Source organism: Lampetra fluviatilis, chromosome 64 (assembly GCF_964198595.1).
Source record: "Lampetra fluviatilis chromosome 64, kcLamFluv1.1, whole genome shotgun sequence".
Taxonomy (NCBI): domain Eukaryota; kingdom Metazoa; phylum Chordata; class Hyperoartia; order Petromyzontiformes; family Petromyzontidae; genus Lampetra; species Lampetra fluviatilis.
The window spans coordinates 7146510-7173964 of record NC_136338.1 but is presented as its reverse complement, the minus strand read 5'-3'; the positions used below and the strand labels follow the sequence as shown (position 1 = coordinate 7173964).

Below are 27455 nucleotides of genomic sequence, written 5' to 3'. Positions count from 1 at the left end.
TATTGTTCCTGCCAAAGGCCCCCTCTTCCCGCCCGTTCTCTCCTTATATCTCCTCGATCACCCCTCCCACTAACCCCCCTATTGGTGGGAATCCTTCCCCTGACACCCCTACAGTTGCGTAATGCTGTGTGGAAGCTACCTGGTCTGTCGCTCCGCACAAAGCTTCAAGTCTTCTCGGCCACGGTCAATTACTTCACTTCTCTATGCTTGCGAAACATGGACATCTTCGTCGATGGGAAACATTTAGGCTGGCCTGCCTACAATCCACCCTGGGTTTAGCCAGGTTGGATTGTGTGAGGAGCTCACAAATCCTTGAAAGATCTGGGCAAAGTCCCATCGGTCAGCTCCTCCGGCAGGCAAGGCTGCGTTGGCTGGGTCATGTAGCCCGCATGCCCAGTCACCGCATGCCTAAACAGCTTTTGTTCGGCCGAATAGAGGGGGCTAAATGGGCGTGGCACGGGCTAGAGAAGAGATGGAGTGATGTGGTACAGGAGGATGTGGAGCTGAGTGGACCTGCTGATGACTTGTACCAGCGGTGTCAAGATCGGCCTCTGTGGAGGAGGTTCGTGAAAGACGCCTCTGGGCAGTTGGAAGCAGTCGCCCTCCAACAACAACGGAGGGTGGAGGAGCGACGCTCACAACAACGAGCGGAGCGCCGGGTGGCTAAAGCACAGCAAGTTGGCACAGTAGGGGGCACAGGTGGTGCATCAGCCAGTCGTCTCAGTCAGTCGACCCGTGGCACCTGGGTCTGCCCCGTGACCTCCTGCCAGCGGGCGTTCGACACTTCACGTGGCTTAAAGGTGCACATAGCCTGGCACAAGCGTTGTGGTGACGTCACCGCCACTTAGTGGCCAATGGCGGTTGTTGTTGTGAGTGTGTGTTCTCCCCCTGTTCTGTGTGGGTTTCGTCAGGATTCTTCGATTTGCTACTTCTATAGCTCAGAATCAGAATATTTATTTAGACTGGAGGAGGAATCCGATGAGCTGGAAAGCTGTTTCCTTTTCACAAATGTCCAGTCAGGGCAGGTCAAAAGGTTACAACAACAAACAATACAAAAACACATTTAGGAGTGGCTGAGTACTTTAGAGGAAACCTAAGCAAATCACAAACAATACACCTTTATTTTTTATATAACCAGGTAAGGCCCACTGAGCTATGTAGCTGTTTTTCAAGAGCGATCTGGCCACAAATGATAGCACAACGAAGTGGCTTATCACGTGTAAATTTATTGCGGCCAAATACTCTAAACGCGTAATGTTGATTCTAAATGCGGAGGGAAAAACTGGAGGACCTGGAGAAAAATCAACGTGACCATGGGGAGAGAGGCATGGATACGCCAAATATACAATCTTGATCGAAATATACAGCAGGCATTGTCTGGGTCGGGATCGAACCCCCGGACATCCTGCATAACCGGCGAGGAAGTTAACATATCGCCATCTTCGCGCCCCTGCAGAGAGTGCGAGTGTGTGAGCGGGCGTGCAGTGGTTAGTCTAACCTGGCCACCAGAGTTCAATTCCCGCTTATGGGATCGAACCTCCGACATCCTGCATACTAGGCGAGATAGTTAACATCTCCTAACCACTTTGGTGCCCCAACTAAACCACGGTGCAGCAGCAGCAGCAACATGGCCGCCACTCACTCGACTGCAACAAAAACCTGGCACAACCCTTCTGAATAGAGAGCCTGGAGACTCGGTGAGAGTTTCTGGACACGCCCTAGACACCTCATGTGTGTGGTGGTTGTTATCGTTGTTGTGGTGGTGGTGGTGATGATTGTCGTGGTGATTGTTGTTTTGATGATTGTCGTCGTGGTTGTTGTTGTCGTTGTGGCAGGGAACGACTGCGATGTACCGAAGGATCCGGACTTCCCGCTGTGTCAGCACAAAGTCGAGGTGCCCCACCTCGCTCCTCTCCTCTCACGCATGGCACACCCCCATCTCTTCACTCGTCCAGCGCTCGACGGCGTTCACTATGTCTCAGTGTGAAATAGGTTAAAGACACAGTGAGGAAGTGTGAGTGGGTGAGCAGGTGAACGAATGGGCGAGTGGGTGGGTGAGTGAGCAAGTGGGTGAGTAGGTGAGTGTGAGTGGATGAGTAAGTGAGTGGGGGGGGTCAGTTTGTGATTGAGTGAGTGCATCAGTGCGTGTTGTCACCTGTGGTTGAAAATACAGTGACGGTGATGACGATGATGGTGACGTGGGAATGATGGCGATGCTGCTGTTGGTGCTGCTGCTGGTACTGCTGCTGGTGCTGCTGTTGGTGCTGCTGTTGCTGCTGCTGCTGCTGTTGGTGCTGCTGTTGCTGCTGCTACTGCTGGTGCTGCTACTACTGCTGGTACTGCTGCTGGCGCTGCTGCTGCAGTACCTGCAGAGGGTGTGGGTGCAGGACCCATGCTACGCGTTCTACGGGGTGGATGGCTCCGTGTGCTCTGCGCTCGACTACCTCGGCACTGTCGAGCACTTCTGCCCGCCGCCGATCCGTGCACCGTCTGCCACCGGCGCCACCACCACCACACCAGCCGGCGCCGCGGTATTTTGGATGCCCCACAGAATTCTGGTGTCACGATCAGGGCAAGACGGGTTCCCGATCACATCTCCCCCCTGATGTGCGGAATTGAATCAGACAATCCACGAGAAGATCTGCAAAGCGGACTTCAGTTTATACAGACGCAATACTACAACAACGATGACAGCAACTATCGTTTTCCACCACGGTGCTTGTACCAGGCTAGGTGCACTTTGAGGGTATGTGAAGTGTCGAAGGCTCACTGCCAATAGGAAGTCACGGATACAGACCCAGCAGGTGCCATGGGTTGACTGGCAGATGCCCCAGCTGTGCTCCCCACTGTACCCACTTGCTGCGTTCTAGCCACCCGGTTCTCCACTCATTGTTGTGAGCATCGCTCCTCTGAAGGGTGACTGCCTCTAACTGTCCAGTAGTGTCCTTCATGAGCCTCCTCCACAGAGGCCGATATTGACACCACTGGTACCAGTCATCAGCAAGTCCACTCAGCTCTACATCCTCCTGGACTATATCAGTCCATGTCTTCGCTTACTCGTGTTGTGCCCATTTAGCCTCTATCCGGCCGAACAGAAGCTGTTTGCGGTGTCTAGGCATACGGGCTACATGACCCATGAGCTCCTCCCACAATCCAGTCTGGTTACACCCAGGATGGATCGTTAGACAGGCTAGAATCAATGTTTCAAACCAGCGAAGATGTTCCTGTTAGGAGAAATGCTCTTAGTGAGTAGCACCACCTGTGAAGGCCAGCACAGCACACGAGGTGGGTTGGTGGTCAGCTCCATGCCCAGCTGCTTTTGTCTCCAAATTGCTGATGCTTGAGGCTGAGTCAACCTAGGTGAGGCCCATGACTGGTTTAGATAATTTTCACTCTGTGTTGGCTGTGAGCGGGAATCGAACTCCGGTCACCAGGTTTGAAGTGGTGAGTGCTAACCACTGCACCACTGCTCCCCGCAACAAACACACCATACAGATACCACACACAGACACGAGTGTGGTGACCCCTGTGACCCCTGTGACCCCTGTGACCCCTGCGACCCCTGCGACCCGCATCTCTGAGGCTGCGGAGCTGCGTAGCGACGTGGAGCCGCTCGCCGCCGCCATGGTGGCCGCTCACAGCCACCTCCCCGCCGTGACCTTCATGGCCTCCCGGCTCCGGCGCATGCGGAGGATGTGGAAGAGCGCCGCCTCCAACGCCACCATCACTGCCCCCAGCACTCTGCGTGCGCAGAAGAAGGTACGAGTCTCCGCGGGTTTCTTATCTATTTTTTCCGAAAGCTATTTTAAAAAAAATGTATTCACCAGGTAATGCTTAACTGAGCTATGTAGTTGTTTTTCAGAAGCGATCTGGCCATCACAAATGATAGCTCAACAAAGTGGCTCGTCGTCACCGTCGTGTGTAAATTTATAGCGGAAGCCAAATGCTCTTGGCGCGTGACGTTGATTTAAAAATCCACGCGACCACGGAGAGAGAGAGAGAGAAAGACGAAAACTACAAAAATACAACAGGCGGCAGTATCGGGATCATACCCCCGACCTCCTGTATACCAAGTGAGGTAGTTAACATCTCCTAGCTACCATGGTTACCTCTATCGATCTCCACGAGCCTCCGTGAACTCTCTGTGAATCCGTGCAAGCCTCCGTCTCCAGGAAGCCCTCTGCGAATTTGCAAGCTTTGTGTGTCGGCACGCTCCACGGCAGATCCTCGTTCACCTGGGCCTGCTCGTCGAGGGCAATGGCGGGGGGCTGTTCGGCGAGCAGGTGACCCGTGGTGGTCCCCTTGGGGAGCTGGTGCAGTGGGCCGATGCTCTGGGGGCGCTGTACACGCTGGGACACTCCATCTCCCTGTCAACGTCCCTCACGGATCTCAAGAGGTGAGAGGGTGCAGGTGGGTCACGTACGACATTCGCGTGCACGATCCTCGTTGTTCATGTGGCCACTGAGGCAAGGCCCATGCCACACGGCCAACGTCCTCGCTCTGGCACAGCCTGGAAACGTGCCTCCTCCCCCTAGCCCTCCACAACCGATACTTCCTTGTCCGCCTCCCAATCCCTCTCTGCTGCTGCCTCCTCCTCTTCTTGCTGCTGCTCTGGGAAGGATAAAGCATGGGCTGGGGAATATATGGAGCTGATGTGGTGTACAAGAGAATGTGGAGCTGAGAGGACTTGCCGATGACCGGTACCAGCGGTGTCAACATCGGTCTCTATGGAGGAGGAGGCTGCTGGGCAGTTGGAGGCAGTCGACCTCCAGCAACAATGGAGGGCTGAGGAGCAAACCTCACAACTAGCAGAACGCCAGGAGGATAAAAGGTAGCAAGTTGGCACAGTCAACAAATGGCACATGGGTCTGTCCTATTACCCGCTAGCCTGGCACAAGCGCTGTGGTGAAATCACCGCCGCTTAGTTTTTGCATGTGAATGAGTTTTGTGTGGTGAGTGAGATGTCTGGTGGTGAGTGAGATCGTGATGAATGAGTTTTGTGTGGTGAGTGAGATGTCTCGTGGTGAGTGAGATATCTCGTGGTGAGTGAGATCGTGGTGAGTGAGATCATGGTGAGTGAGATTGTGGTGAGATGTCTCGTGGTGAGTGAGATGTCTCGTGGAGAGTGAGATGTCTCGTGGTCAGTGAGATGGTGGTGAGTGAGATCATGGTGAGTGAGATCATGGTGAGTGAGATGTCTCGTGGTGAGTGAGATGTCTCGTGGTGAGTGAGACGTCTCGTGGTGAGTGAGACGTCTCGTGGTGAGTGAGACGTCTCGTGGTGAGTGAGATCGTGGTGAGTGAGATTGTGGTGAGTGAGATGTCTCGTGGTGAGACGTCTCGTGGTGAGTGAGATCGTGGTGAATGAGTTTTGTGTGGTGAGTGAGATCGTGGTGAGTGAGGTCGTGGTGAGGGAGACGTCTCGTAGTGAGTGAGATGTCTCGTGGTGAGTGAGATATCTCGTGGTGAGTGAGATATCTCGTGGTGAGTGAGATCGTGGTGAGTGAGATCATGGTGAGTGAGATTGTGGTGAGTGAGATGTCTCGTGGTGAGTGAGATGTCTCGTGGAGAGTGAGATGTCTCGTGGTGAGTGAGATGATGGTGAGTGAAATCATGGTGAGTGAGATCATGGTGAGTGAGATGTCTCGTGGTGAGTGAGACATCTCGTGGTGAGTGAGACGTCTCGTGGTGAGTGAGATCGTGGTGAGTGAGATCGTGGTGAGATGTCTCGTGGAGAGTGAGATGTCTCGTGGTGAGTGAGATCGTGGTGAGTGAGATGTCTCGTAGTGAGTGAGACGTCTCGTGGTGAGTGAGATCGTGGTGAGTGAAATCATGGTGAGTGAGATGTCTCGTGGTGAGTGAGATGTCTCGTGGTGAGTGAGATCGTGGTGAGTGAGATGTCTCGTGGTGAGTGAGACGTCTCGTGGTGAGTGAGATCGTGGTGAGTGAGATGACTCGTAGTGAATGAGATCGTGGTGAGTGAGATGTCTCGTGGTGAGTGAGATGTCTCGTGGTGAGTGAGATCGTGGTGAGTGAGATCGTGGTGAGTGAGACATCTCGTGGTGAGTGAGATATCTCGTGGTGAGTGAGATCGTGGTGAGTGAGATCGTGGTGAGTGAGATCGTGGTGAGATGTCTCGTGGAGAGTGAGATGTCTCGTGGTGAGTGAGATCGTGGTGAGTGAGATGTCTCGTAGTGAGTGAGACATCTCGTGGTGAGTGAGATCGTGGTGAGTGAGATCATGGTGAGTGAGATGTCTCGTGGTGAGTGAGATGTCTCGTGGTGAGTGAGATGTCTCGTGGTGAGTGAGATCGTGGTGAGTGATATGTCTCGTGGTGAGTGAGACGTCTCGTGGTGAGTGAGATCGTGGTGAGTGAGATGACTCGTGGTGAATGAGATCGTGGTGAGTGAGATGTCTCGTGGTGAGTGAGATCGTGGTGAGTGAGATGTCTCGTAGTGAGTGAGACATCTCGTGGTGAGTGAGATCGTGGTGAGTGAGATCATGGTGAGTGAGATGTCTCGTGGTGAGTGAGATGTCTCGTGGTGAGTGAGATGTCTCGTGGTGAGTGAGATCGTGGTGAGTGATATGTCTCGTGGTGAGTGAGACGTCTCGTGGTGAGTGAGATCGTGGTGAGTGAGATGACTCGTGGTGAATGAGATCGTGGTGAGTGAGATGTCTCGTGGTGAGTGAGATGTCTCGTGGTGAGTGAGATCGTGGTGAGTGAGATCATGGTGAGTGAGATGTCTCGTGGTGAGTGAGATCGTGGTGAGTGAGATGTCTCGTGGTGAGTGAGATCGTGGTGAGTGAGATCGTGGTGAGTGAGATCGTGGTGAGTGAGATCGTGGTGAGTGAGACGTCTCGTGGTGAGTGAGACGTCTCGTGGTGAGTGAGATCGTGGTGAGTGAGATGTCTCGTGGTGAGTGAGATGTCTCGTGGTGAGTGAGATGTCTCGTGGTGAGTGAGATCGTGGTGAGTGAGATGTCTCGTGGTGAGTGAGATCGTGGTGAGTGAGATGTCTCGTGGTGAGTGAGACGTCTCGTGGTGAGTGAGACGTCTCGTGGTGAGTGAGACGTCTCGTGGTGAGTGAGATCGTGGTGAGTGAGATCATGGTGAGTGAGATCGTGGTGAGTGAGATGTCTCGTGGTGAGTGAGATCGTGGTGAGTGAGACGTCTCATGGTGAGTGAGACGTCTCGTGGTGAGTGAGATCGTGGTGAGTGAGATCGTGGTGAGTGAGATCGTGGTGAGTGAGAACGTGGTGAGTGAGATCATGGTGAGTGAGATGTCTCGTGGTGAGTGAGATGTATCTGTGGTTAGTAAGATGTCTCTGTGGTTAGTGAGATGTCTCGTGGTGAGTGAGATGTCTCGTGGTGAGTGAGATCGTGGTGAGTGAGATGTTTCGTGGTGAGTGAGATTGTGGTGAGTAATATCGTGGTGAGTGAGATGTCTCGTGGTGAGTGAGATGTCTCTGTGGTTAGTAAGATGTTTCCGTGGTGGGTAAGATGTCTATCGTGGTGGGTAAGATGTCTCTGTGGTGGGTGAGATGTCTCCGTGGTGGGTAAGATGTCTATCGTGGTGAGTGAGATGTCTCTGTGGTGGGTGAGATGTCTATCGTGGTGGGTAAAAATTTTCGTTGCAGGCTGCTCGCGGTGCCCCCTGGCAAGGGCAGCTGCCCCATCACCACCCTGCTGCCCTTCGACCTCGTGTACACCGACTACCTGGGCCTCTCGCAAATGAGCCAGAACATGGGGCTCTCGTTCCGCGCGTATGCGTGAGTCTTCGCGGGCATGGCCCACGACCTCACAGCGCCGCTGGCATGGCCGCGTACGCTGCACCCGACGTCACGGTTCAATGGTGGCGATCATCATCATCATCACCATAGACCCGACTGCTGGCAGCAGAATGATGCCTGGCTCGTGGGATCAGGTGCCCAGTTGCTTTGTGCCACGCAGGGATGGCTGCCGTCCCTGAGGGGGAGGAGCCCTTGAAATGCGCTGAGACGATGGGTTGCGACGTTTCCATTGTCATTTGAGTTTCAATGAGTGCTCTGGTGCGTACTCCCTACGTGTGCTGCATATTCTCTGTTCTGTACTCTCTGTGTACTCTTGAGACAAAAATACAGAGCTTACGTGCACATATATATGATCAGAAATGATGAAAAACAATATGAGTCGGGTTTTACCCTTTCTGGAAATAAAACAGGAGTTGTGTTAAGATGTTAAACTTATTTAAAGGTGAGGGACGTGAAAACGGAATAGCGGTTGCCCACGGCGTGCTACCTGGCAATTTTTTTTAGTGTAAACCCCACCATTTGAGAGCCAAATCCCTCACAAGCGCGCGAACGCAGACAGACAGACGGGCAAAAAATGTATTTATAGGTAAGATTCGTATACTTGTTCCTAACTTTTGTCAACGGCTTCTCTCGCTCCCAACTTTAAGTTTGTCCCCTTTATTTTTCACCGATTCACCATAAAAAAAAAATGTTCAGGTTACGCTCGCGACGACCAGTTAACAAAAACAAAAATAACAACCTCCTCGTCTGTCGGTGCCGCAATATCCCCCCCCCCCCCCCCGAAGCCCGAACCCCGTCCTCCGCAAATTTGTGTTGGCTCGCGCGGCACCCACAGGACCTCCCGCATACAGTGACCCAAACCTCTCAACCCCCCCCCCCCCTCTCGGCGGTTCACCACCTTCCACGTGATGGGTGGAACGGCTCTCCCTCTCCCCATTCCCACCCCCGGACCGGCGCGGCAGCTGCCGCTACCGCGTGGTGGACTCGTTTGGCACGGAGCCGGCCTACAACCACGCGGCCTACGCCGAGAGGATCGGCCTCAAGTCGGCCTGGGGCTCCTGGGGCCTGCAGCCACAGCAGTACCTCACCATGTTCCGTGAGTACCCAGTTACTCACCATGTTCCCTGAGTACCCAGTTCCTCACCGTGTTCCCTGGGTACCCAGTTACTCACCATGTTCCGTGAGTACCCAGTTCCTCACCGTGTTCCCTGAGTACCCAGTTCCTCACCATGTTCCCTGAGTACCCAGTTCCTCACCGTGTTCCCTGGGTACCCAGTTCCTCACCATGTTCCCTGAGTACCCAGTTCCGCAGCGTGTTCCCTGAGTACCCAGTTCCTCACCGTGTTCCCTGAGTACCCAGTTCCTCACCATGTTCCCTGAGTACCCAGTTCCTCACCATGTTCCCTGAGTACCCAGTTCCTCACCGTGTTCCCTGAGTACCCAGTTACTCACCATGTTCCCTGAGTACCCAGTTCCTCACCGTGTTCCCTGAGTACCCAGTTCCTCACCGTGTTCCCTGGGTACCCAGTTACTCACCGTGTTCCCTGAGTACCCAGTTCCTCACCATGTTCCCTGAGTACCCAGTTCCTCACCGTGTTCCCTGGGTACCCAGTTCCTCACCATGTTCCCTGAGTACCCAGTTCCTCACCGTGTTCCCTGAGTACCCAGTTCCTCACCATGTTCCCTGAGTACCCAGTTCCTCACCATGTTCCCTGAGTACCCAGTTCCTCACCGTGTTCCCTGAGTACCCAGTTCCTCACCATGTTCCCTGAGTACCCAGTTCCTCACCTTGTTCCCTGAGTACCCAGTTACTCACCGTGTTCCCTGAGTACCCAGTTACTCACCGTGTTCCCTGGGTACCCAGTTACTCACCATGTTCTGTGAGTGTGAAGGAGTGTAAATTTCGATTTAAAGCTTTCGTGACTGCAGGGATTCATCTTCTTGGTTCTTTCGGTAAAGTCACGTAGAAGGGAAGTAATACAATAATAAAAATAAAACATAATAAAATAATCCTCACGACGTTTCGGCCACAACGCAAGCAGCCGTCCTCAGGTGGAGAACAGGTCCGTCAAATAGTCTGAATGGCACGCTCCAGGCTTGAAGCGACTATTTATGCTGGGATGGAGGAGCAAAGAGTGTCTTGACAAAATAATTAGCATATCAAGAGGAATTTAGCATATTTATGGGAAATGCAGATATGCGATTAGCACTACTTGTGAAATGCGTAGGAGGTTTGGCGAGGGGTTTAAAGTCATTATGCCCATGCATTATGCAGGATTAGCAGAATCAAAGGGAGGGAGTAAGGTCAGAATTAATAAAGGGAAGGAATGTTAATAATATGGTGTCGCAGCAACTAATATGCTTATTGACTATACCTTGTCATATTACACTATGTTTTATTCTACCCACTCAACTGTATAGCACACTGCTATATAGTCACTATAAAATTACGATACTATATATTACCTTATACATTGTATTAAACATTACACTTTAATACTATTTATTATTATATAATATGTTATACACTATACCATAAACCAGAGGTGGGACAAAGTCATTGTTATGCAAGTCCAAGTCGAGTCGCAAGTCATCAAATTCATGACTCGAGTCTGACTCGAGTCCAAGTCACATGACTCGAGTCCACATCTCATAGGTGGGACAAAGTCATTGTTATGCAAGTCCAAGTCGAGTCGCAAGTCATCAAATTCATGACTCGAGTCTGACTCGAGTCCAAGTCACATGACTCGAGTCCACACCTCTGCCATAAACCGTCGCGTGAAAGGTACTAAGAGGAAGCAACGAAATATGTCAATGGGAGAATGGTGTTAGGAAGCTTGTAGCGGAGCAAAGAATCCATTCCCTACGGAGTGCATATCAAGAGGAATTTAGCATATTTATGGGAAATGCAGATATGCGATTAGGAGGATTGGCGAGGGGTTTAAAGTCATTATGCCCATGCATTATGCAGGATTAGCAGTATCAAAGGGAGGGAGTAAGGTTAGAATTAATAAAGGGAAAGAATGTTAATAATATGGCGCCGCAGCAACTAATATGTTTTTAGACTATACATTGTAATATTACACTACGTATTATTCTACCCACCCAACTGTATACCACACTGCTGTATATTCACCATACAATTGCGATACTATATATTACCTTATACATTGTATTAAACATTACACTTTAATACTATTTATTATTATACAATATGCTATACACTATACCACTGACCGTCGCGTGAAAGGCACCAAGAGGAAGCAACGAAATATGTCAATGGGAGAGTGATGACAGGAAGCCCGCAGCGGAGCAAAGAACCCACTCCCCGCGGAGAATACAGGATATATAGTCAATGTCAGCGAATGGAACGCGGTCCGAAAGTCACCGTAAACGTGGACACAATCAGTTAAGATCCGAAATGGTGTATTACGTCCTTCCAATGATTGCTAAGCCAGTGTGGTATACAGTTGGATGGGTAGAATAATACATAGTGTAATATTGCAATGTATAGTCTAAAAACATATTAGTTGCTGCGGCGCCATATTATTAACATTCTTTCCCTTTATTAATTCTAACCTTACTCCCTCCCTTTGATACTGCTAATCCTGCATAATGCATGGGCATAATGACTTTAAACCCCTCGCCAATCCTCCTAATCGCATATCTGCATTTCCCATAAATATGCAAAATTCCTCTTGATATGCACTCCGCAGGGAATGGATTCTTTGCTCCGCTGCAAGCTTCCTACCACCATTCTCCCATTGACATATTTCGTTGCTTCCTCTTAGTACCTTTCACGCGACGGTTTATGGTATAGTGTATAACATATTATATAATAATAAATAGTATTTAAGTGTAATGTTTAATACAATGTATAAGGTAATATATAGTATCGTAATTTCATAGTGAATATGTAGTGGTGGTGTTGACGTGCGCCGACTGTGACAGTGATGGATCACGGGGCGGCGCGAGGTGCGGGGTTGGGCACGCGTTGTGGGCGTGGGGTGGACGCGCGCGCCGGGAGTGACAGATGACGGGGCGGCGCGGCGTGGGTGCTGAGGCACGCTGAGATGTGGGAAAACAGGATCGTAGCCAGCGCCCAGTGATTGGTCGAATAGGATGGGTGCTCGCAGCGACGTCCGCAGGTGGGGTATAAAGGGGGACGCGCGAGAGCACTCGGGGAGAGTTACCCAGTTGAAGACCAGAAGACGGAGCTGAAGACCTAGTGCCCCGAGACCCCTAGTCCCGCCGTCCTTGTAGGGACCGGGGCCCTGTGTGGCTCGGAGGCGAGACTGTGGGACCCGGGGTCCGACGCCCACGTGGGTCGGGCTGGGGACCCACAGTTAAGATGGATACCCCGGGCAGGGAGTGTCCCGAGTAGCTCAGTGGGCGTTAGTCGCCAGGGTAGCTAAGTGGGTGTTGGTCACCCGAGTAGCTCAGGGGCGTTAGTCGCCGAGTAGCTAAGTGGGTGTTGGTCACCCGAGTAGCTCAGTGGGCGTTAGTCGCCGAGTAGCTAAGTGGGTGTTGGTCACCCGAGTAGCTCAGTGGGCGTTAGTCGCCAGGGTAGCTAAGTGGGTGTTTGTCACCCGAGATACTAAGTGGGTGTTTGTCACCCGAGATACTAAGTGGGTGTTTGTCACCCGCGATACTAAGTGGGTGTTTGTCACCCGAGATACTAAGTAGGTGTTAGTCACCTGTGAACGAGTTTGGTAAAATAAAGAGTGTGTTACCCGTGAAGTCGTCTCCCGCCGAGTTACTACATTACAACTGGCGTCAGAAGTAAACCTGTCTTCAAGAAGTATGGACACGAGGAAGACTACCCGTACCCACGAGCGAGGTCGGGACGACGACGGCGTACCGGGGACACCAACCTCGGGAGGAGAGGACGAGGAGTTGCCGCCGATGCAGCACTTCGCGGTGATGGCCGACGCTCCGCTCGCCTCCGACACCAGCCTCCAAGACGCGCACTCCCGGTTGGCGGAGTTGCTACTCGCCGCCGCCGCTGTCTTGGCGGACATCTCTGTTCCGGCGAGCGGAAAAACGGCTGCGGGGTTGGTGGAGAAAGCGACGTTGGAGGGATCCCGCCAAAAGGCGCTTCGCGCCAAAAGTCTGGAAGTTGCCGCCGTTTTTGAGGGGCCGCCATCGATTGGCGGGAAACACGGACACCACGTGGCCGGAGACCTCCGCTCAGCGCAGCCCACGTCATCAGCGCGCGCCGGAGCTCTCCATTTTGCGCCTGACAACCGAGCCGACATTTTACACAACTACAGCGGAGCGCGGGAAAATCTCTCCGACGTCGACGACGATCGGGTCCTCCAGCAAAGATTGCCCGCGCTGTCGGCGTTCAAGGTGGATGGGGGCGACTGGGGAGCCTTCCAACGAAGGTTCCTCGCTCATCAGGAGATGTCGGGGTGGTCCGACACCACTGCCCTGCGTGCGTTGCCAGCGATGCTCGACGACGACGCGCTTGCAGCCTTCACATCTGCTGCAAGGTCGTCCCGCTCTACGCTCCAGGCCGCACTACACCTGATGGCGAAGGTGTTCGGACCGCCCTCCACGTGTCGCCACCAGTTCTACGATCGGCGGAAGGTGGCTGGAGAAACGACGCTCGCCTATCGCACGGCACTGCTCGCCTTGGCGGACGCAGCTTTTCCCCGCATGGATAAGGAGGGGAAGGACGCCATGGTGACGGAGCAGCTGCTGGCGTTGGCCCACGAGTTGGGGGTCCCCATCAATGTGGCGGACGAAATGGATATCTGCTCCCTGGCGATCGCCACGAGCATTCACGCGTACGAGGTCCTCAAATGCAAGCCGGGGGTCGTCTGCAATGGGCGGGGAACGCGGCACTGGCCGCCACGATCGCCGAACCTCAGCCAGCTGCGGATCAGGAGCAGGCCTTCGCTGCATCGCGTCCGGGGGAGTGGAGAACGGGAGGTCGTTCGCCCACACGTTCATCCCGCAAGCTGGAGCAACCGAAACCTACGACGTCCCTCGTCGTCTGCTACAACTGCGGCCTTCGGGGCCACGTCGCAGCCGGGTGCCGGGCCCCGCGTCAGCGCGCCACAGGACCACGTCGGGACGACGACCAGGCCCACAAGTCATCCCAACAAAACCCGGCAAGTCGCGGCACCTCACACGTTCGGTCCACAAACACGGCACATTCGGGTCGCCGCTTAGCGGTGGGGGGTTCGCGGCTGGGTGCCAGGGGTTCACTTCGGCGAGGGGGGTCCGTACACGGCCCGCAAGCAGTCGAGTGGTCCGAATTGGCCCACAGGATAGTGGCTGCGTCGGCCGGGTCGTCCGTGGTGACGGGGTTTATTGACGGGGTTGAGGTCCGGGTGCTGGTGGACACGGGTGCGTCGGCCACTATCATCTCGGACCTTATTTATAACATTCTTCCCGTCCAAAGTAGACCCCTTCTGCCAGTAGACGTGCCATTTTATGCGGCGAATGGGGGATCCCTGGGGATCATCGGCCAGATTCGGGCGACTATTTGCATTGGTGACATCAAATTGGCGGGCCCTATTTTTGTATCATCATCGCTGGCCGTTCCCTGTTTGCTAGGTACGGACTTTTTGTCCAAAATGCCCATCAAAATTCTTATAGATCAGGCCTGCATTGAGCTTCCGTCAGGTCGGCGGGTTGCGTTCTTGACGAGCCCTACCAAAATACGCACGGTTTGTGCGACGGTGCAGGCGCTGGCAACTCACACTGTACGGGTGCCCCCGGGATCGCAAATGTTGGTACCCCTTCGGTTGAGGAAACCACTCGAGGTGGGTGCGGAGGCACAGGGGGTGCTGTTGGGGCCGTCTAACAGGGCCAGAAGGGGCCTCGATTTAGCAGTTGCTCAAACCATGGTGAGAGGGGACAGTGAGCCATTCGTAATGGTCTTGAATACGGGCTCGCGGCCGGCCGTAATTGCGCAGGGAACGGTGCTGGCTCACGCCGCGCCGCTACCCGTTGAGGAACGGCTCGTGGCTCAAGCAGATTTCACTGTCGAGTCGCATCCTCCAAGTGATGAGGGGACTGAGTGGTTGGACTCGTTGTGTGCCGGTTCGGCTAACTTGTCCAAGGTGCAATTGGGAGCATTGAGGGGTTTGCTACTCGAGTTTGCTGACGTGTTCAGCAAACATAGGTACGATATCGGCTGCACTGACCTGTTGCGCCACCACATAGCTACAGGGGACGCGGCCCCTATTCGTCAGAATCCCTTCCGGCTCAGCCCAGCCGAGAAGGAGCATGTGCAATCGGCGGTTAATGATATGTTGGCGGCCGATATCATTTCGCCCTCTTCTAGTCCGTGGGGTGCTCCTATTGTCCTAGTAAAAAAACAGGACGGGTCCTTGCGGTTTTGTGTCGATTTCCGCCGCTTAAACAAAATCTCGATGGCGGATGCGTATCCGCTCCCCAGGATGGATGAGTCGCTGGATGCCTTGGCGGGAGCACAGTTTTTTTCCACACTCGATCTGCTTTCCGGTTTTTGGCAATTACCACTCGATAACGAGTCTAAACCTAAAACCGCTTTCCGGACACCTGGTGGCCTATTTGAATTCAACCGGTTGCCCATGGGCTTACATTCCGCTCCCGCCACGTTCCAGAGACTCATGGAATTGGTTTTGTCGGGCCTCCAATGGGATACCTGTTTGATTTATCTCGACGATATCATCGTCTTCAGTCGAACTTTTGAGGAGCACCTCCAGCGACTGAGAGTGGTGTTCCTCAGGATGCGTTCCGCTAAGCTTAAATTTAAACCGGCTAAATGCTTTCTGCTTCGGGAATCGGTCAGGTATTTGGGCCATATCGTGAGTCGTTCAGGGATCTCGACGGACCCTGCTAAGACGCACTGCGTCAGCTCATGGCCAACGCCAACCTCGGTCACGGAGGTTCGCAGTTTCATTGGTTTCGCCTCCTATTACCGTCGTTTTGTCAAGCAGTTTGCCACCATAGCCAGGCCCCTGCACGCTTTGACGGCTAAGGGTGTGCAGTTTCACTGGGGGGCGGAAGAGGAGGCTGCGTTCTGCTCCCTTCGTGACGCCTTGGTGCGGGCTCCCCCCTTGTGTTACCCCGATTTCACACAACCGTTTTTGCTTGACACAGATGCCAGCAACACGGGTATCGGGGGGGTGCTCTCACAGGTGGTCGGGGGGGTTGAATGGGTGGTCGCCTACGGTAGTAGAGTTCTTTCCCCCGCCGAACAACGCTATTGCGTAACTCGTCGTGAATTGTTAGCGATTGTGTTTTTTACACAGCAATTCAGGCCGTATCTTTACGGCCGTCATTTTACGGTCCGTACGGACCATGCGGCTCTACAATACGCTATGCGCGTGGCACAGCCATCGGGCCAATTGTCCCGATGGTTGGAGGTCCTTCAGGACTACCAATTCACGACGATTTACCGCAAGGGATTGCGACACTCAAATGCGGACGCCTTGTCGCGGTTGCCACTGTGCACGGACTGCACATGTTTGTTGGGATCGGCGCGGTGCAAACCCCCGGTCGCCGGCACCCCGGGAGTTGCGCTCGCCGCCACTGACACGCCGGGAGTCGACGCCCCCACGGGGAGGGATTCGCTGTTGTCGTTGCCCCTCATTGAGTGGGGCCGTCTCCAAATGTCCGACGGTTCCCTACTTACGCTACGTCGAAAAGTTGGCGCTCCCGAGGTAGGGGATGCGCGGGTCGGTTCCTGGGTGTGCAGACAGGGCCTTTTGATGAAGTGGGACAACATGTCCCGGCGTCACGTGCTCGTTGTGCCTGTTGCTATGCGGGGTAGGGTCGTTCTGGCAGCTCATGAATGGCTCATGCATCTGGGTTTTCACAAAACGCTCGCCCTAATCCAGCGAGACTATTATTGGCCGGGGATGGGTAACGACGTGGCGAATATTCTTAAGGGATGCGTAGGGTGCGCCAAAAGAAAACCGCCACCATTGGCAGCTAATCCACCGCTGCAATCCATTCAAGTTTCGCGCATAAACGAATTAGTTGCGTTGGACATCTTGGGGCCCTTTCCTGCTACACCAAGGGGAAATAAGTTCCTGCTGGTTGGCGTAGAATACTTCACCCGATGGCCCATGGCATGGCCACTCGCCAACCAGTCGGCTGCAGCGGTGGCGGACGCCTTCGTCCAGGGCTATGTTTTGGACAAGGGCGCCCCCGAACGCTTGCTGACGGATCAAGGAAAGAATTTTTCGAGCGTTTTGTTGCGCGAGGTGTGCGACCTGTTGGGTACAAAGAAAGTGCGTACTTCCCCCTACCACCCGCAGACTGACGGGATGGTTGAGCGTCTGAACAGGACGATTACGTCTATGTTGTGCCAACAGGTCTGCGACGATCAGGTTGATTGGGACTTACAGGTGCCGGGGGTACTCGCGGCCTATCGAATGGCCCCTCATGCGGCGACGGGGTTTTCCCCATTTTTTCTTATGTATGGGCGGGAGGCCGATCCGGCCATGGACGTCCAACTGGGGATTTCCCAGCCACGTGCAAAATCAAAATTGGCAGACCACATCAAATTTAATATCGCCAAATTGACTGAAGCGCGGGAGGCGGCGAGGTTGAATTCGCGGTCTCGGCAAATTGCGAACGAGAGATTGCATGGGCGGAGGGTGCATACGCATGATTGGAAACCAGGCGATAAGGCCTGGCTGCATTGTCCACATGCACCGTTGGCTACGTCCCCCAAGTTGTTGAGACCTTGGAGGGGACCGGTGGAAATTGTGCGGGTTGCACGACCCCAGAGTATACAGATTAAATGGGAAAAACGCCGTTGGTACGTGCACCCCTCCCGACTGAAGCCCTATGCGGCACCGTGTGACCCCGTTCTGTGCCGTAACGACCGGGCGTGTGATGTGACCGTCGACTCGGGGAGGGAGGTGTCGCAGGCTGATCCTCACGTGTCTCCACCTGACCCACCCCCAGGTGCCTCGGGCTTGACGGCTGCTGACCGTCGGGAGCCTGAACCCCGCGGCACACACGGGTCCTCGATGCCTGGCCGATGTCTTCCTGAACCGCCGGCACCACCGGACGTTCAACCGCGTCTGGTGCCGTACGACGGACCGGCAAGGCGGACTCGGGCTAGGGCACAACAATTTTCATGAAGACGTTTTTTTTCGACACCGAGCTCGCCCGGTGTTCCCCTCTGCCGGGGTAATGTCCCGTTGTAGGGACGCTCGGAAAGAATGGGACGCTGCACGAGTCGAGAAAAAAAAAAAAAAAAATTTCCATTTATTTTTCTTGCTGCATACACATTGCTATTGTCACTCGCCGGATTGTATATATTGTTCTGTTGTCGCGGTGGCATTGGTTGATGGTTGCGGATGGTAGTGTTCGCGTTGTGTTGGGTTGTTACGTTAGTTGTTGTTCTTGTTGTTGTGTTGTGTTACGGGGCACACAGGGGGGTTTGTATATTTTTATAGCAGCCGGGTCGGCTGCGAGCTATGTGGTAGGGGGTGATGTAGTGGTGGTGTTGACGTGCGCCGACTGTGACAGTGATGGATCACGGGGCGGCGTGAGGTGCGGGGTTGGGCACGCGTTGTGGGCGTGGGGTGGACGCGCGCGCCGGGAGTGACAGATGACGGGGCGGCGCGGCGTGGGTGCTGAGGCACGCTGAGATGTGGGAAAACAGGATCGTAGCCAGCGCCCAGTGATTGGTCGAATAGGATGGGTGCTCGCAGCGACGTCCGCAGGTGGGGTATAAAGGGGGACGCGCGAGAGCACTCGGGGAGAGTTACCCAGTTGAAGACCAGAAGACGGAGCTGAAGACCTAGTGCCCCGAGACCCCTAGTCCCGCCGTCCTTGTAGGGACCGGGGCCCTGTGTGGCTCGGAGACGAGACTGTGGGACCCGGGGTCCGACGCCCACGTGGGTCGGGCTGGGGACCCACAGTCAAGACAGATACCCCGGGCAGGGAGTGTCCCGAGTAGCTCAGTGGGCGTTAGTCGCCAGGGTAGCTAAGTGGGTGTTGGTCACCCGAGTAGCTCAGGGGCGTTAGTCGCCGAGTAGCTAAGTGGGTGTTGGTCACCCGAGTAGCTCAGTGGGCGTTAGTCGCCGAGTAGCTAAGTGGGTGTTGGTCACCCGAGTAGCTCAGTGGGCGTTAGTCGCCAGGGTAGCTAAGTGGGTGTTTGTCACCCGAGATACTAAGTGGGTGTTTGTCACCCGAGATACTAAGTGGGTGTTTGTCACCCGCGATACTAAGTGGGTGTTTGTCACCCGAGATACTAAGTAGGTGTTAGTCACCTGTGAACGAGTTTGGTAAAATAAAGAGTGTGTTACCCGTGAAGTCGTCTCCCGCCGAGTTACTACATTACAAATATATAGCAGTGTGCTATACAGTTGAGTGGGTAGAATAAAACATAGTGTAATATGACAAGGTATAGTCAATAAGCATATTAGTTGCTGTGACACCATATTATTAACATTCCTTCCCTTTATTAATTCTGACCTTACTCCCTCCCTTTGATTCTGCTAATCCTGCATAATGCATGGGCATAATGACTTTAAACCCCTCGCCAAACCTCCTACGCATTTCACAAGTAGTGCTAATCGCATATCTGCATTTCCCATGAATATGCTAAATTCCTCTTGATATGCAAATTATTTTGTCAAGACGCTCTTCGCTACTCCATCCCAGCATAAATAGTCGCTCCAAGCCTGGAGCGTGACATTCAGACTCTATCTACTTGACGGACCTGTTCTCCACCTGAGGACGGCTGCTTGCGTTGTGGCCAAAACGTCGTGAGAATTATTTTATTATGTTTTATTTTTATTATTTTATTACTTCCCTTCTACGTGACTTTACCAAAAGAACCAAGAAGATGAGTGTTAGTGTGCGAGCAAGTGAGTATTTCTGTGTCCTCCGTGTTCTGTGAGTGTGAAGGAGTGTGAAGGAGTGTGAGTGAGCAAGCGAGTGAGTTTTTCGGTGTCTTCTCCGTGTTCTGTGAGTGTGAAGGAGTGTGAGTGAGCGAGCGAGTGAGTGTTTCTGTGTCCTCTCCGTGTTCTGTGAGTGTGAAGGAGTGTGAGTGAGCGAGTGAGTGAGTGTTTCTGTGTCCTCACCGTGTTCTGTGAGTGTGAAGGAGTGTGAGCGAGCGAGTGAGTGAGTGAGTGTTTCTGTGTCCTCACAGTGTTCTGTGTCCTCACAGTGTTCTGAGTGTGAAGGAGTGTGAGTGAGCGAGCAAGTGAGTGAGTGTTTCTGTGTCCTCACAGTGTTCTGTGAGTGTGAAGGAGTGTGAGTGAGCAAGCGAGTGAGTGTTTCGGTGTCTTCTCCGTGTTCTGTGAGTGTGAAGGAGTGTGAGTTGACGAGCGAGTGAGTGAGTGTTTGTGTCCTCACTGTGTTCTGTGAGTGTGAAGGAGTGTGAGCGAGCGAGCGAGCGAACGAGTGAGTGTTTCTGTGTCCTCACCGTGTTCTGCGAGTGTGAAGGAGTGTGAGCGAGCGAGTGAGTGAGTGTTTCTGTGTCCTCTCCGTGTTCTGTGAGTGTGAAGGAGTATGAGTGAGCGAATGAGTGAGTGTTTCTGCGTCCTCTCCATGTTCTGTGAGTGCGAAGGAGTATGAGTGAGCGGGCGAGTGAGTGAGTGTTTCTGTGTCCTCACCGTGTTCTGCAGACTTCATGCGTGTGGGTAGTTACTAGCGTGCTGCATGCTGCAAGCGAAACTTTGAACTGATCCTGGGCTTCCCCTAGGTCGACTCGGCCCGAAATGAGGACCCAGTGTGGTGTATGTAGACATCGGCTCTGGAGAGACAAAGGTGGCCGGGCGACTGAGGGAGATGGACTGCTTGCGTGTGGGCAACAAGCGGGACCTTTGCCTGTGTGCGTGTGTGTGAGCTCCTCCGGCAGGCAAGGCTGCGTTGGCTGGGCCATGTAGCCCGCATGCCCAGCCACGGCGTGCCAAAACAGCTTTTGTTCAGCCGGATAGAGGGGGCTAAACGGGCGCGGCACGGGCTAGAAAGGAGATGGAGTGACGTGGAACAGGAGGATGTGGAGCTGAGTGAATTTGCCGATGACTGGTACCAGCGGTGTCAAGATCGGCCTCTGTGGAGGAGGCTCGTGAAGGACGCTACTACTGGGCAGTTGGAGGCAGTCGCCCTCCAACAACAACGGAGGGCGGAGGAGTGATCTCACAACAACGAGCGGAGCACCGGGTGGCTAAAGCACAGCAAGTTGGCACAGGAGGGGGCACAGGTGGTGCATCAGCCAGTCATCTCAGTCAGTCGACCCGTGGCACCTGGGTCTGCCCCGTGACCTCCTGCCAGCGGACGTTCGACACTTCACGTGGCCTCAAGGTGCACATGGCCTAGCACAAGCGCCGTGGTGACGTCACCGCCACTCAGTGGAAAATGGCGGTTGTTGTTGTGTGCGTGTTTGTTGTGTGTGCGTGTATATATGTACGTGTGTATGTGTGCGCATGTATCTGTGTGTGTGCATGTGTGTGCGTGTGCATGTGTGTGTGCGTGCGCATGTACGTGCATGTCTGCGTGTGCCTGCGTGCGTGCGTGCGTGTGTTTGTTTGTGTGGCAGCACACACGCCAGACAACTCATTCCTGGGCTTCGTGAGTGCCATCCCAGAGGAGGAGGAGGCCGCGGAGATGCAAAAGGACAACCGCATGGCGCTCGTCTACGGCAAGGCAGAGTACATGTGGCAGGTGACCCTGAACGGTGACCCTGGGAAGGGAACCTGGGAAAGGTGACCCTGGGAGGTGAACCTGGGAGGAGTGACCTTGGCAGGTGACCCTACCAGGTGACCCTGACAGGGGACCCTGGGACCCCTCGTGGTGCCGCTGCTGCGGCTGATGCTGGTTCTGTATGATCCCAGTTACACTAAAACTCAATTTTAACTCTTTTTTTTTTATTTCACCAGCGATACAGACAGTGCTCGACTTACGAACACTCGGCACTTATGAAAAAGCTTCCATGAAAAAACATATTTTTGCTAACTTTGGCTTAAAACGCGAACTCGCGCTTGCAAATTGAGCCACGGAACTATTTTGTTCATCGGAGTGCATTCTTGCATTTTGACTTACTAACCGTTCGAGTGAGGAACGGGCCTCAGGAACAAATTCATAAGTCGAGGACAGCCCTCGTTGCTCTCTTTCAGAAGCGACCTGGCCACAAATGATAGCCCAACTAAGTGGCTTGTCATCATCACGTGGAACTTTATAGCAGCCAAATACTTCAAAAATCCACGTGGCCACGGGGAGAGAGAAAGACACGCAAACTCCAAATATCCAGCAGGTGTCAGGGTCGAAATCGAACCCACGACCTCCTGTATACCAGGTGAGGTAGTTAACATCTCACTATGGCACCTACAAAAGGCGTACGTGCTCCTGCTGGGCCACATCACTCTGTCTTTGTCTCTTTGTGTCTCCATCTCTCTGTCTCATTCTCTCTTTATGTCTCTCTCTGTCTCTCTGTCGCCTCTCTGTCTCTCTCCATCTCTGTGCCTCTGCGTCTGTGTCTCTATCTGTCTCTTGTGTCTCTCTCCATTTTTCTGTCTCTGTCTCTTTGCGTCTGTCCAGGGCAAGGAGTCGTACCTGCGAGTCATAGCAGAGCAGATGGATCTGCACGCCACGGTGTACCAGCCGCCGGGAGCCGTCTCCACATTGCCTGCTTTCGTCACCAACCATGGCCTCCTGGCCCAGCCACAGCTGCAGGCACTGCTACACCGAGCCAAGGTTCAGTTACACTTACATCCGCATTTGTACATCCCATTTGGATTGTCTCATTTGGATTACCAAATGGGATGTACACAGAGACCCATAGCCTCATACAGAGACCCATAGCCTCATACAGAGACCCATAGCCTCATACAGAGACCCATAGCCTCATACAGAGACCCATAGACTCATACAGCGACCCATAGACTCATAAAGAGACCTATAGACTCGCATGGGGTGTTCTTGCATTGGGTGATGGTGAGTGACGGTGGTAGATTCGGCAGGCCTCATCCAGCAGTGGAGTGACCCCGGCCGCCATGTGCGTGTCCCTCAGCTGTTCGTGGGGCTGGGCTTCCCCTACGAGGGTCCGGCCCCACTGGAGGCGATCGCCAGCGGCTGTGCTGTGCTCCTGCCACGGTTCAGCCCCCCACACTCGTCTAACCACACGGCCTTCTTCCAGGGCAAGCCCACCGCTCGACTGGTATGCAGAGATATGCGCGCAGACTCGCATGCGCAAAGACACACGTAGACTTGCACGCAGAGACACTCTTTGACTCGCACGCAGAAACGTGCAAAGACTCGCAAGCAGAGACGCGCGTAGACTCACATGCAGAGACGCGCGTGGACTCACGCAGAGACACGTGGACTTGCGCGTAGAGACTTACGCAGAGACACGCGGACTCAGACGCAGAGACACACAGACTCACTCAGAGACACACAGACTCGCTCAGAGACATACAGACTCAAGCAGAGACACACAGACTCAAGCAGAGACACATGGACTCGTGCCTAGAGACTACGCAGAGACACGTGGACTCATGAAGACACACGTGGACTCACGCAGAGACACATCGAGACACGTGGACTCACACTCTGAGACACAGTATCACACCCAGAGACACGTAGACTCACACACAGAGACACACGGACTCACATGCAGAGACATACGGACTCACATGCAGAGACACACGGACTCACGCAGAGATACGCGGACTCGTGCTCAGAGACACGCGGACTCACGCGCAACGAAACGCGGATTCTCACGCAGAGACTCACACTGAGACATGGAGACTCGCACACAGAGGCACAGTATCACACCCAGAGACACGGGGACTCACACACAGACACTCACACGCAAAGACATGCGGACTCACGCGCAGAGATACACGCAGACTTACATGCAGAGATACACGGACTCACACACAGAGACATGGAGACTCACACACAGAGACACGGAGACTCACACACAGAGACACGGAGACTCACACACAGAGACACGGAGACTCACACACAGACACGGAGACACACATACAGCCACGGAGACTCACACACAGAGACACGGAGACTCACACACCGAGACACGGAGACTCACACACAGCCACGGAGACTCACACACAGAGACACAGAGACTCACACATAGAGACACGGAGACTCACACATAGAGACACGGAGACTCACACACAGACACATGGAGACTCACACACAGAGACACGGAGACTCACGCGCAGAGACACGGAGACTCACGCGTAGAGACACGGAGACTCACACACAGAGACACGGAGACTCACACACAGAGACACGGAGACTCACACACAGAGACACGGAGACTCACACACAGAGACACGGAGACTCACACACAGACACGGAGACACACACACAGCCACGGAGACTCACACACAGAGACACGGAGACTCACACACCGAGACACGGAGACTCACACACAGCCACGGAGACTCACACCCAGAGACACAGAGACTCACACATAGAGACACGGAGACTCACACATAGAGACACGGAGACTCACACACAGACACATGGAGACTCACGCAGAGACACGGAGACTCACGCAGAGACACATGGAGACTCACACGCAGAGACACGGAGACTCACACACAGAGACACGGAGACTCACACACAGAGACACGGAGACTCACACGCAGAGACACGGAGACTCACACGCAGAGACACGGAGACTCACACGCAGAGACACGGAGACTCACGCAGAGACACGGAGACTCACACGCAGAGACACGGAGACTCACACGCAGAGACACGGAGACTCACACACAGAGACACGGAGACTCACACACAGAGACACGGAGACTCACACACAGAGACACGGAGACTCACACACAGACACGGAGACACACACACAGCCACGGAGACTCACACACAGAGACACGGAGACTCACACACCGAGACACGGAGACTCACACACAGCCACGGAGACTCACACACAGAGACACAGAGACTCACACATAGAGACACGAAGACTCACACATAGAGATACGGAGACTCACACACAGACACATGGAGACTCACACACAGAGACACGGAGACTCACGCAGAGACACGGAGACTCACGCAGAGACACATGGAGACTCACACGCAGAGACACGGAAACTCACACACAGAGACACGGAGACTCACACGCAGAGACACGGAGACTCACACGCAGAGACACGGAGACTCACACGCAGAGACACGGAGACTCACGCAGAGACACGGAGACTCACACGCAGAGACACGGAGACTCACACGCAGAGACACGGAGACTCACACACAGAGACACGGAGACTCACACACAGAGACACGGAGACTCACACACAGACACGGAGACTCACACATAGAGACACGGAGACTCATACACCGAGACACGGAGACTCATACACCGAGACACGGAGACTCACACACAGAGACACGGAGACTCACACACAGAGACACAGAGACTCACACAGAGACACGCAGACTCACACGCAGAGACACGGAGACTTACACGCAGAGACACGGAGACTCACACGCAGAGACACGGAGACTCGCACGCAGAGACACGGAGACTCACGCAGAGACACGGAGACTCACACGCAGAGACACGGAGACTCACACACAGAGACACGGAGACTCACACACAGATACACGGAGACTCACACACAGACACGGAGACTCACACATAGAGACACGGAGACTCACACACAGAGACACGGAGACTCACACACAGAGACACGGAGACTCACACACCGAGACACGGAGACTCACACACCGAGACACGGAGACTCACACACCGAGACACGGAGACTCACACACAGAGACACGGAGACTCACACACAGAGACACGGAGACTCACACGCAGAGACACAGAGACTCACACGCAGAGACACGGAGACTCACACAGAGACACGGAGACTCACACACCGAGACACGGAGACTCATACACCGAGACACGGAGACTCACACACAGAGACACGGAGACTCACACACAGAGACACAGAGACTCACACACAGAGACATGGAGACTCACACAGAGACACGGAGACTCACACACAGAGACACGGAGACTCGCACACCGAGACACGGAGACTCACACACAGCCACAGAGACTCACACACAGAGACACGGAGACTCACACAGAGAGACACGGAGACTCACACACAGACACGGAGACTCACACGCAGAGACACGGAGACTCACACGCTGAGACACGGAGACTCGCGCAGAGACACGGAGACTCACACACAGTCACGGAGACTCACACACAGAGACACGGAGACTCACACAGAGAGACACGGAGACTCACACACAGACACGGAGACTCACACACAGACACGGAGACATGTGGACTCACACCGCTTTGTCTCCGTACCACTGCCACCGCCGCTGCCACAGCTGACGTCGCAGCACCCGTATGTGGAGACGTTGGTGGGGCGTCCGCACGCGTGGACCGTCGACGCGAGCGACCCGGCCGAGGTGGCGCGCACCGTGCAGGCGATCGCCCACTCCTCGGTCACGCCCCACGTCCCGCTCGAGTTCACCGCTGAGGGCACACTGCAACGCGTGGACGCCTACCTGCGCCACCAGGTGGGCGACGCGCTGGCACCACTGTGGTGGCACTGCAGTGGCATTGCGGTGACACCGCGTTGGGGGCACTGTGGTGGCACTGCGGTGACACTGTGGTGGCATTACGATTCGGAGACATTGTGGCACTGCAGTGGCGATGCAGTGGCGATGCAGTGGCACTGCAGTGGCGATGCAGTGGCGATGCAGTGGCGATGCAGTGGCGATGCAGCGGCACTGCAGTGGCACTGCAGTGGCGATGCAGTGGCGATGAAGTGGCACTGCAGCGGCACTGCAGTGGCGATGTAGTGGCACTGCAGTGGCACTGCGAGTAGGCGATGCAGTGGCACTGCAGTGGCACTGCAGTGGCACTGCGAGTAGGCGATGCAGTGGCACTGCAGTGGCACTGCGAGTAGGCGATGCAGTGGCACTGCAGTGGCACTGCGAGTAGGCGATGCAGTGGCACTGTGATGGCACTGCGAGCGGGCGACGTGGTGGCACTGCGGCGGCACTGCGGCAGCACCACGTGCTGGCGAGGGTTGGCGGATCGCCGTGACGGATATCTCCATATGCCCGTGGGCGTTTGGGAGGTGCCATACCCTGGATTTCCAGCAGAGCGCAGTGCGGCCAATTGTGATTTAATATCATCTGTTACTCTGCGTGGGGGATCGAGTGTATATGCGTGAACTTATTTCGCACACCATAAGTAGCCAACTGTGCTAATCATAGGTCCGGGGGGAAGTACAACAAACTAAACACAAAAACAAGCAGTTCTAATCAAATGAGTTTTTAATCTCGGTGATGATTTAAAAGTGCGTAGCTCCCAGTGGCTTCCTAATATCGGACGGAGGAGACCCATAGAGACCCATAGAGACCCACAGAGATACAGAGACTCATAGAGACCCACAGAGATACAGAGACTCATAGAGACCCACAGAGATACAGAGACCCATAGAGACCCACAGAGATACAGAGACCCATAGAAACCCACAGAGATACAGAGACCCATAGAGACCCACAGAGATAAAGAGACCCATAGAGACCCACAGAGATACAGAGACGCATAGACCTACAGAGACCCACAGAGATACAGAGACTCGTATATAACCAGAGACCCATAGAGACCCACGGAGATACAGAGACTCATATATAACCAAAGACAAACAGAGATCCACAGAGATCAATACAC

At 54.1% G+C, this 27455-nt stretch overlaps 2 protein-coding genes across 2 annotated transcripts in view; one reads left to right on the top strand and one right to left on the bottom strand.

Moving 5' to 3' along the window:
• LOC144951917 (uncharacterized) overlaps positions 1-13057 on the bottom strand; it is a 71610-nt gene extending 58553 nt beyond the window's left edge. The window contains exon 1 of the mRNA XM_078882261.1: positions 12664-13057. The gene's annotated coding sequence lies outside the window, so the exon portion shown is untranslated. The remainder of the gene's footprint in view (positions 1-12663) is intronic.
• Positions 1-27455, top strand: part of LOC144951916 (alpha-1,6-mannosylglycoprotein 6-beta-N-acetylglucosaminyltransferase B-like) — a 51045-nt gene that overhangs the window by 14040 nt on the left and 9550 nt on the right. The window contains exons 5-14 of the mRNA XM_078882260.1: positions 1836-1894; positions 2364-2531; positions 3583-3759; positions 4224-4396; positions 7637-7768; positions 8752-8885; positions 21300-21424; positions 22298-22453; positions 22770-22916; positions 26099-26290. Of these exons, the coding sequence (XP_078738386.1) occupies positions 1836-1894; positions 2364-2531; positions 3583-3759; positions 4224-4396; positions 7637-7768; positions 8752-8885; positions 21300-21424; positions 22298-22453; positions 22770-22916; positions 26099-26290 (1463 nt within the window). The remainder of the gene's footprint in view (positions 1-1835; positions 1895-2363; positions 2532-3582; positions 3760-4223; positions 4397-7636; positions 7769-8751; positions 8886-21299; positions 21425-22297; positions 22454-22769; positions 22917-26098; positions 26291-27455) is intronic.